This window comes from Amblyomma maculatum, chromosome 1, assembly GCF_055883805.1.
Source record: "Amblyomma maculatum isolate TAMU_Amacu chromosome 1, ASM5588380v1, whole genome shotgun sequence".
Taxonomy (NCBI): domain Eukaryota; kingdom Metazoa; phylum Arthropoda; class Arachnida; order Ixodida; family Ixodidae; genus Amblyomma; species Amblyomma maculatum.
Window position 1 is genome coordinate 109,538,229 of NC_139344.1, and position 11,403 is coordinate 109,549,631.

The 11,403-nt window shown below is 46.3% G+C and overlaps 1 protein-coding gene across 1 annotated transcript in view; it reads right to left on the reverse strand.

The window, feature by feature from the left end:
* Nucleotides 1–9,911, reverse strand: part of LOC146203479 (tachykinin-like peptides receptor 99D) — a 72,166-nt gene extending 62,255 nt beyond the window's left edge. Inside the window, exon 1 of the mRNA XM_084585688.1 lies at nt 9,093–9,911. Coding sequence (XP_084441814.1) covers nt 9,093–9,911 — 819 coding nt within the window. The remainder of the gene's footprint in view (nt 1–9,092) is intronic.
* Nucleotides 9,912–11,403: the final 1,492 nt, after the last annotated feature.

Consider the following 11,403-nt stretch of genomic DNA (forward strand, 5'->3'; position numbering starts at 1 on the left):
AACAGCCATTGCGCACATGCAAGCTTTGTCCTGCCTTCCGTGTCAAGATAGTGTCACGTGAACATAACCCTTTCGCTTGAAACTTTGACACGCTTTAGCGGAAGCGCTTTCTAGATACTCGGATAAATCACTCGAGAAAGGGGCCTTACATTCTGATTTTATTTCGTAAAAAAATCGTGCGCCGCATAACGGAGATGAGAGTGCGTTAAACTTGCCGCTTGTAATGGCTTATCACCTGCCGTCACCTGAGCGAAAGGAGCACCTTTGCTCTCAGCCTGCGCTGAAATGAGGTGTCGTCGGTCGGAAATTGAACTTCACGCCTTCGATCGTGACACTCGAGATATCTCTTAAATGAAAAAGAGAGAAATCAAACCATTTTAGTAATGTCATCTTCTTGTGAGGGCGTTGATTTCGTACACACTCTAGTCGTACCTGGACGAAGAAGGGCCGTTTTTTGTCTCATGTCATTGTTTCAAACGCCATATATCCACCATTGTTGTTCTCTCTTGAAATATTTTGGAATTTGTAAAAGAGAAAGGTGCACAGAGGACACCCTTGTTTTTACATTCTCTCCTATGTGCGCTTCCTTTGTTGACCAACTGACAAGAAATTGTATCCTTCTGAGGTGCACAGGATAAACGCGCAGATTCTGCTTGAACTAAGCCAGCTCGAGCATCACGTTAATATTCTTCGAGAGGCGAAGGAAATGTTTTAAACCTGAAATCAGTTTACTTTTGGCGTTCTTTAGACGCTCCGAGTGTAATGAATTTCATGTAAGAGGCATTCATTATTACAGCGCAAAGACGGACGGGACAAGAGGAGGACACAACAGCGCTGCATTTTGGGCGAGTTGGTTACATACATTCATTATTACAGCGCAAAGACGGACGGGACAAGCGCTGTTGTGTCCTCCTCTTGTCCCGTCCGTCTTTGCGCTGTAATAATGAATGTATGTAACCAACTCGCCCAAAATGTTGTATTATGTAAGAGGCAAATAGAAATTCCTTGGTAAGTGGTTTCATCAGGTTTAAGGTGCTCCGGCATCTATCGGAGGCCAGCTTGAATTAGATAAATATGTTTACAGTTTTGGTAATCAATACTAACAATATGAATATTAATTGATTCTCAATATATAAATAATAATCAACGTACCTTTTTGAGAAAACAACTATTCGTATGAATGACTTCCAGAGCGGTAAAACAAACCACAGTGTTAGGCGCTTACTAAGAAGAGCAGTATACAGGAGTTACCTTGCTACGATACGCCGCGAAAGGAATTCCGAATACAGAGAGTTATGCGATTCCTTCTAAAGTTCTAAAGAATACTAGCGGATTCTCAAAACCTTTGGCTGAAGTATTTCGCAAGTTTGTGCGATGAAATTGCACAGCTCCATAATCTACGAGGGCGAATGTAAATTGGCAACTATAAGCCCATCCAGGACAATATTATCGTACGAATAGCCGCGTGCGAACCGCAATTAAAAATACTCCTTCAAAACGCGCAGGCAGGAAAGCTTTTTTCACAAAACGTCCGACGTTTCCTAGTATTTGAGGTGCCAGTAATTCCTCTGCCAGTAACTCTACTCATTCGCTTCTCTGGCAAGCGCATCCCTGGCGAAAGCACTGCTTGTCCAGTGCTTTCATTAAGTGGAAGGAGTGTACAGCTACCCAGTGCAGCCAGCCATTTCTTATCGACCGCCGAGACTACATTACCGCGGTAGCAGTACCCTTGAAGTGGTTCAACTTGATTACATTTAGTTTTATTTGTTACTGCTTTTCCACCCTCGTTTCGCATCTTTCAAATGGTATAAGAGCGAAACAAATGGTAATGGCCAGCGAAATGTTCGAGGAAGTTTTGTTTCCTCCCAATGAGAAACGTGAAATTCCGGCGTTGCGGAGTGCGTAGATGGGCACTTGTTTTATCTAGTCAACCCCCGCTTGGTTTCCATTAGTGGCGGTACTAAAAGCAGCAGCCCCAAACAAGAGTGGTCCCCTAGGTTGCCCCACAAAATTGATCTATACCTTCCTTTTCTCCCTCCTGCTTTTGTTACTTAGCTGCTTTCGCTTATCGCGCTTCTTGCGGCTACATGACCGTAGCTTCGATCAAGTTGGCGGGGTTCTGAGCAAGATTCCATGTGCGGAAAAAGCTTAATGAAAATTGTAGAACGTTCGACATTCTATGCACAGCCTCTTGAACTGACTCGACGCATACCATAGGAACCCTCGCTCGCCTTGTCAACATAGTAGGGGTTGATAGACCAAAGCACATGTGTAGATAGACGGACGCAAATGAGAGGATGCAGGAGAGAGCACTGCGGGAAAGTCAGGGTGAAAATATAACCGCGTAATTACGTTGCATGTGTTAAAAACGAAATTAAAAATAGATCTGCACATATCCATTCCGCTTCAAGATTGCCGCTGGTTATTTTCGGCGCAATCTGCAGAAGTCTTGTTTTTCCCTGCGACAAAGCATCCTTTCAGACGTGAAACCCACATGAAGCAAAAATCCAGGCGCGCTCACTGCTCATGTCTAAAAGAGCCGAGTACAGGCCGGGTTAAACACCTATTGGACGAATTATAAAACCGCTCATTGCATAAGGTACAGCTCACATTTGTGATCAGTACTTTTGGCAGAGGGCCGCCTGATAATAAAACATTCGACAATCACTGAACATTGGCAGCGATGCTTTCTATTTATTTTTGTTGAGAAATACAATATACTACCCTCAAGGCAGGAATAAAAGGAAAAAAAATTAGTCTCATTACTGGCTTCCTTGAGCAGCGTGAGTTAGAGTAAAGAATGCAGCCAAATTTTGCCATAGTGCTCGAAATCAGGCATCTGCTTTATACCTGCAGCAGCTCAGCAGGTCTTTTTTTTTTTCTTGTATTAGTGAAAGACTCTTGCTGTGCACGCGTGAGCTCGGCGGAAATTTAGTCGAAGATAAAAAACGATATATTTCACAGGTCAGAAATGTTCAGACGAACCCTCAATCAAATTCTGCACAAGAAACGAAATGAGACAGCCTCGTGCATATTGCTTTTGCGCAGTAATATTGATGTTTATTACGCACCAACCAACTCAACAACAATTTGTAGCAAAACAAAATATGCCTGCTAGCGCAAATACATGACAAAAAGGTGTGGAGCTGTGACAGTTTTACACAACTAGTCGCGGGTTGCAGAAATGGGCAAGTGCGTACATGTATATCATTAAAATGCGGTGTTGACGCACTTTGAAGCGAGGAATGGGAATAAAAGAAAAACAACTAGACAAGCGCGCAGAAGTTTGAAAGCAACGTAGATTTTGTTTGGAGGTGCATCTTTGTCACATTTTTTCTTTTTAGGCTACCTATGTAATCTCTGATTAAGTTAGACTCATCATCCTATTGTTACCGAAAGAGGAGCCAAGGGCTTTGGGTGGGTGTGGGGGTGTGCTTCAGTATTTTGTTATTTTTATTGAGGCTGAAAAAAGGTCATGGTTAAAAAAAAAAAAAGGTCATTGCAAAAGTATTTGTCTGCAACATATTACACTGTGTTTTTTAGAAGTTATTTTTGTAATGCTAATGTTTCGTTCATTAACTAGAGGATTTACTATTTGATAATAGCAGCTTTATCTTCATTTTTTATCCAACTCCCTTATCTCTACCTCCTCCCCCCCCTCCCACACGCACACACACACACAGACAAAAAACAAGTTGCTCGATAGCAGATGTCCGATCTGCCTCCACCCAGGTTCGTGGAGGCTCAGAGGCTCCTTTTATAACAGCGGTTCCTGCATAGGTTCGGCAAGATCTTCATTTACAGATGTCTGTGAGCATTGTCATAATCGCGCCAATAAAACTGCCTACCAACGTTGCGCCGTGAAACGTTAAACTGCCTCCTCTGGGATACCTATAAGCTGTTCTGCGACAACACCCCATATAAAGCCTCAGGACTAAGACATCCTCGTAGAAACAAACCAGGGTTAGGCATACAACCACGCGAGCCAATCTATCGAGGCTTCAGCGCTGCTCATTGGGTGCCGAGGCAACCTAAGAAGATCGCCATTATGTTGGAAAGGGCGACCGCGCTGCCTTGCGTGCGCACGAAGACGGCTACGCCGAAAGCTCCGGTTACAGGCATTGACACAACGTTAAGCTTGGGCTCGATTCAAAGGAGGAAAGAATGGAGGAAAAAAGTCGCTATGACGACTGCGGACGCCGTAACAAGGCTCCCGGGATCGGATCGGTTGCTGAGGGAATTGTTTCGTGTCCTTCTTTGACGATCGTTTGGCGCTTTACTTCATGCCTCACTGGATGGAGAATTGAACTGCCCATTGTCCCAGATTAGACGATGCGCAAGCCGGAGGCGGTGCCAGTCAGCTACTGCTCCAAGAGAAAATTAGCGCAAGATTTATTTCCTGCGCGATGGGTCCTTAATTAGAGGATTTGGATGAGCGCAATGGTACCCACCGCGGTACGGGCTTAGTGCTGCGGCTACGTGGGCTTAGTCGCCTAAATTGTACTTAGCTGTTCGAATTTTGTACGCCTCTTTGTTCTGTCTGCGGTGCCTTACGTTAATCGACTTTCTGTTAGCGCACCGACACGAAAATTAAAATACCGCTGGAACGGTGACGCGAAGGAGAAGGACGTCGAGACACTGGCGCTCCATTTGCCGCTCTGCACACAACTCGGGGGCGATGTGTCTGCGTCTTGCGTTGTCTTACCTTCGTACATGCTGCAGCACTGTGCCGAAGGAGACGCGGTCTCCGCTTGCGTCAGAAGCGCGCGCCTTGCCTGGACAGATTGGTCTGCAGGTCGCAAGGAGCTCCGGCGCTAAGAGCGTCCCGGCTGTGGAAGCCGAAAATTTTCCTTTTTCCCCATCTTTGCCTGAGTGTGCGGTGCTTCATCGTGTGTCTCTGCAGAAGTGTAAGTGCGCTATAGCTAAATGTTATCTATAACTTTGCTGGAAAGTTAAAAGGCGCCGTGCTTCGCAAAGGCATTTGTATACCGCGGCTGTTCCACCACCTTCGCTGCGTCCTCTACAAAAAGAATCGCTGCTCGGCTCTCTTTTTGTTTGCGTGCTTAGTTTTAAGGAAATTATTGCTGCTTACCTCTTCAACTTCAAGATCTGCGTTTCCGCCTTGCGTGACCACCATTTCTTATATGCGACATATGCAGCCTTTTCAGAGCAACTTATCGAAAGCGTGCTCTCTTTTCTTGCAAAAGAGCACCTAAATAATTCTAAGTAATATCTTGGATGCCAAAACAGCAAATGATAGGGTAAGGAAACATAAACAGAAACAATATGTACTGTTGGTACTATAAAACAACGAGGAAAGGTGGCACTTTATATATATTACGTGTTCAGTAGCGGCTGTTTTTGACGCAGGTTTTTCTGAGAGCTGCCAGCGGAATGCGTAGGCAAGATTTGCTTGCCGCAGCAATTATTTAATTTATTTTGCCGAACCTTAGTTTATTTTGCACCATCGCTTTTCTAGAGGGGAAAATACCCTGTGGCGTACTTTCCCCAAAGCGCCCTTTGACCTTCAAAATGTCCAAGCAGCTGCACTGCACATTTTGTGTCGCAGTATTTTCCTGAAACTTATTTCTTTCATCTTTTCAAGCCTTTTGTCACAGAAGGGCGTGAGCCGCGTTAGGGTTTCAGGAAACAATATAAAATGTACAGAGCGGAAAATTAAATGCATGCACAAAAAAAAAATCTTTATTGCGTGCGCACCAGCACGGCATTTGAGATGGCAATGTTCGCATACTTGTTTCGCGGAGGTCGAATCTATGGAGACTGGACAGAACATCAAAGGTGGCTGTGAACGCCTTTCTTTAGTTTATAACCTTAGACAGCGTTTTACTTTAGAGAACTGTTTGTGAAAAAAACAGATCAAAACACTGTCAGTCATAAAATATTTCTTTGCCACTTACATTTGAAAACACATTAGGCAGAAAATGCACCATCATATCGTAGGCGTGAAATTTGAATTGCAGTTATGAGCAAAATGCCTGATATCGGGTGAAATTTCGCTCATCAGCCAGAAGTAATACAGTGGGAAGGAACAAGGGGAGAAATAGATCCTTTGCCTTCTCCTTAAGGAGTTCAAAGCGAAGTTGAACGCAAATGCTCGTACGTGGACCCCCCTCGAGGGCGACACGTCGTACGCGTATGATGTGTTTCTTTAAAAAATTATGGGGCAGAAAAAAAAAGGTTAATCCGCTTTTATCGTTCCCTCGTCATGCATGTATGCGCTGAGGCTTTGGTTATTTTGTTATAAACCTCTAGAGGAGTAGAAAGGATCTTCCGGATCGCCATACGATTTTTCAGCTGACGAACGTCCTGTACTTATTCCTGTACAGTCGTCATTTAATAGAAAAAGATTGAATGCATCAGATGCAGAGACTCGGGTTTCACACGAAACTGGAGCCCGATGAGGCTTCAAATCTTGTCCTTGACCTGCTAGTAGACTTTCAAGCCTTGGTCAGAGAATAGTGTAGTGCCTTTTCTTTCAACACGCTTGTAGACATTGACAAATTTCTTCCCAAGGGAAATAGATCCAGAATGAAGGTCCAAATTTGATGCTCCGCCATAAGGACGACTCAATGCCAGGTCTTTTTTTCTTTTTCTACGCTCAATACTGCACTGCTCTCTGCATGTTGTATGTCAGCATGATCTCAAAGGAAGCCTTCCAGTCATTCGTTTTTCCACATCCAATCTTTAAATACCTTTTCGTGATTGTTTTTCTCTTCGCTGTTGATTTCCTCTCTCTCTCTCTCTCTCACACACACACACACACACACACACACACACACACACACACACACACACACACACACACACACACACACACACACACACACACACACACACACACACACACACACACACACACACACACACACACACACACACACACACACACACACACACACACACACACACACACACACACACACACACACACACACACACACACACACACACACACACACACACACACACACACACACACACACACACACACACACACACACACACACACACACGCACACGCACACACACACAGCCTAATCCCCAACCGCAATTCCATTGAGCTCGCTGCTAATGATTACTTTCGATATGCCCACCACTTGGACGACAGACAATGCTAAATCGCATTCGATTAGGCGGCGTCGTGACCTGAGAGTTCGAGCAAAGAAATGCTGCTTGTCGTGAGCAGGCAAGGAAGTTTGATTGAAGTGCCTCACGAGTGGGAAAACTGCTTCAGGCATGACCTGCGTCGACAGAACTGTCGCTTAGACTCGTGAAATGAAGTACTGATTATTGAGACGATGATGAATAGCTCCCATATTAAAAGCCCACCGAGAGTCTTACTCTATAAAGTGACATGAGAAAACTAAATTTTTCATTGGGAACATTTATAGTCCATGCTTTCTTTTCCTAAACAAGAAAGACAAGCTTCCCGCGATTGTGAGTCTATGTACAGAAAGGGTGAAAAAAAAATGTTCTGGTGTGATCAATGCAATGAAAATGGAAGGGATTCAGTGAAATCCCAACTAAGACAAGTGATTTATGGTTAGTTTGAATTGCTTCATACATTCATAGCAGAGTTAGATATATTTATAGCATTTATTTACTGTGTTGCTTTCAATCTTTCTCTGAGGGGCGCCGCGGTGGCTCATTGGTTACGACGCTGGACTCCAGAACCCTAGACACGTGTTCAACCCAGGCCGCGGAGTCCACTTTTCGACGGAGGCGAAAAGCAAGGCCCCCTGCTTCACCACCGGATGTGGGCGCCTGGTCGCCAGGTCTTCATTACCGGTCCTTGCATGATTTCCTTCGCGCATCCTGTCTCTATACTTCTAAAGAATCATTTTATGCTGCAAAGTACGCCAACGGAACAAAATGAAAGGCTCGCTACCGTATGATGTCAGTGCCCAGTGAAGAGTATCAGATGGTTGAAATTTCTTGAGCCCTCCATTACGGCGTCCTCTTAGTCGGTATGGGACGTTAAGCCCTATAAGCCAAACCACATTATTATCTGATGTGCTACCACGCTTCTGCGAATGGTGGAATCAACCAGTCGGTGCTGTTGATGGTGACAGAAGACTGGAACCAGCTTTTGTTTTAATTATAACTGCTCTGATACATATTAGACCCTGCTAAATATCTGACTGGCCTTGCTCTATTTTATGTTTTTCTGCGCTAATGTTTGTTTATCTGCGCGATTCTGACAACAGCGCGATAAACAGGCATTGCATACAATGGGCAACGCAAAGAACCATAAACCTGAGCATGTTGCTGCATGTTGTATGTAGCATTGTCTAAAGCTCGCATTGCGTTGAAGAACCTAGTACGTCAACCCGGAATGGAAGCGCTAAATAGTATTTTTAACTAAATCGCCATAAACTATGTTGAAGGAAAGCAGTCTGTCTGTGCCAGCCTCGGGCTGTCTCGTAAGTTGAAAGGTATTCACGCGCATGTTCTTTTTTTTTTCTTTTCTTTTTTTTTTTTTTGCTGGCCGAGAAAAAGCATTTGTATTTGCTGGATGAGCCCTGTGTTGTTTTCGTAACCAAACTTTACGACAATGCGACAAGACTAGGATCCTGACAGTGCAACCTGAGGATAAATAAAACGAAATCGTCAGTTTTGATAAGCTCGGCGTCTTTAAAAGTGCATTAGTTGAAATTCCGTATACACTTTACGCGGTAAATACATCAAGTGATAGTTAATGAAAATCTACACGGCACACACCAAAATAATGCTTTGGCAAAGTTGCGCCAGTCCGCACGTTGCCAGTATTTTTGGGATCTACCAGGTGTTGAAGAAAACATACTAGTTCGCAGTAGTTACTATATAGAAAATGGCCCGAAAACTATTGATGCCATGCGTGCGAAACGTTTATTGGGCAAACGCTGCGCTCGCAAAGCGAAACTTCTGTTTGTCATCTGAATTTTTTGAAGTGGCATGGTACGAATTCACCAGCGTTACCATTGTTGTTTAGGAGGGTAAATAATGCATCGGATAGTACGCATGAAGCAAATAACTTCATATCTTGTTTGCAGTAAATTCTGGGAGAGGAAGAGAGGATATCCTATACCCACCTTGTTTTTATTGCGGACAATGTTGGCGTCGCGGACAGTCTCCATGTTACCAGGAGCTCTGGACTGGCGCAGCTTCTTCCATATTTTTCCGTACGTGTAGCAGATGACGCCCAGAGGTAGGAAGTACTGGGCGCAGACCAAGGCATGGTTGTAGGCCTTCCAAGTGAAGGGCCGCATGCCGGTGTTGACGCAGAAAGGCCGCTCACGCAGACCACTTATCTTGTCGACGACTAAGACGACGCGCAGAGCGAGCGCATTGGGGCTAGCCACGACCAGCGACGACAGCCAGATGACGAGCACTAGCAGCTTGGCCGTGGCCTTGGAGCAGAAGCGCGCCTTGAGCGGGGATGTGATGGCCCGGTAGCGCTCGACCGCGATGGCAGTGAGGGTGAACACGGACACGTTCACCGACACCACCTGTACGTAAGGACAGAAAGCGCACATGAAGTAGGGAAGCGCCCAGCGCTGGAGAAGGGCCGCTTGGAACTGGAAGGGTATCGAGAAGACGCCGATGATGACGTCGGCTACGGCCAGATTGGCGATGAAGAGGTTGGTAATGGTCTGCATGCGCCGCGAAGACGCGACGATCCATAGCACGAGCACGTTGCCCAGGATGGACACAAAGGACACGAGTCCGTAGCAGAATGACAGCAGCACGACAATGTTCAGCGGAACTTCGTACAGACTGCTCAGAGAGTCCGAGTTATTGACCGCGTCGCCGCTGACATTCGCCACGACGCTCACCTGTAGCACGGTAGAGTTGTCCGCACCATCCGTCAGGTTCAAAGTCCCGAGTTCGTAGTACTGAACAACTTCCATTCCTGCCATGCAGCCAACGCTTATTTCGTTTCCGGCCAGTTATTCCTTCTCATCGCGGCAACGTGCGTGTTTTACACGCGTAGCACGCATCGCGGTCGACCCTTCTCCTTTGCGGGCCGCGAGCTCGCGCTCTGTGTCGTTGTCTCGGCAGGAGTCTGCGATGACTGTTCCATAAACGCGCGCATCCGCCGAGAGTCGTACCGCAGGGGAGAGAAATCGGGAGAGCCCCGCACCACGTGACGCGCGCTTCCTCCGCCCTTCGCTCCTTCGGAGTTTGAACCCACATGAAGAAAAGAAGGGAAAGGCGCGCGAGTCCCCGCCGCCGCGCCAGGACTACCGCTGCTGTTCTGTTTACGCAGTTTCCGGGCGCAATGGCGATGTGGCGTCTCAGCCTGGTCACTTCCACAGTTCCGAATCTAATGCAGAACACGCAATGGGACTTTGCAACGGGAGGCACAAAGGCGCTCTCCACAAGGTGGAACAACGTGCTCACAAATATTGCAAAAACCAGCGTCTCCAGTGCGAAACCAGTAAGATTTTCGCGCTGGTTTTGCACTGGATCTGCTGGGCACGCTGGAGGTCTGCGATATTCACTGGAGCAGTAACGGGAAGACACTGGCTGCACTGGTGCGATGGGAGAAAAACGCTGGGATTAGACTTTTGACGCTGGGTGTGTGGCTGGCATCCGCGATGCACTGGGAGAAGCGCTGTATGTGCGCTGGGGCCGCACTGGTCCCAGTGCCCCAGTATAGCCAATGCGGCCTGCGGCGTCAGCCGGAGTAGCATCCCTCAGGGGCCCACAGGGCAACAGCGTACTTTCAATCGACCATCGGGGGGCATATGAAAAATATGGTTCAAGCAAGCGCTTTTTGCTGCGAAGTCGTTGGGCATTTGTAAGAAAACAAAGGCAGTATCTTCTTTCTAGAGTTTCCATGTTTCGATAGGTCGTTTCGAGCGTTTCGAGAGAGACAACGACCGCCGCGCCTCGATCTCATGACACACTGACGATTAACGCACAACTAAAGCTGGAACTGAATAATGTGGGCTACCATGCATTACCAACTTCACAGCTGATCTTAAGGGCACTCTAACACAATGATTACTGCCAAAATGTTCAATGCGGGCTCAATCGCAGGCTAGCGTAGCCTGCACCACGGCCCAGTATAAGCAGCAGAAAGAAAAAAATAAAATGAGGAAGAGAGTAGTTTACCGAGAGATGGGTCCATGAGAGAAAAAGCAACAACATACAGCGCTTGTAATACATAATATTTGGCGTGTTTCTCAAGCTTTTGCGCTCCTTCTTACTCTGCGTATCAAGCAGCCGAGCCCTCGGTCATCGCAACGCTTCCCGCAATGTTTACATACAAATAAGGTTTAGTTACACGCAATTAGGGTCATCGCTGCACCGCTTGCCGGTATTGAAGCTTGGTCGCACGTTTTTCCTTGAAGGCTTCTACTAAAGCTCCGTGTTCAGCGAAAATTACGCCCACGG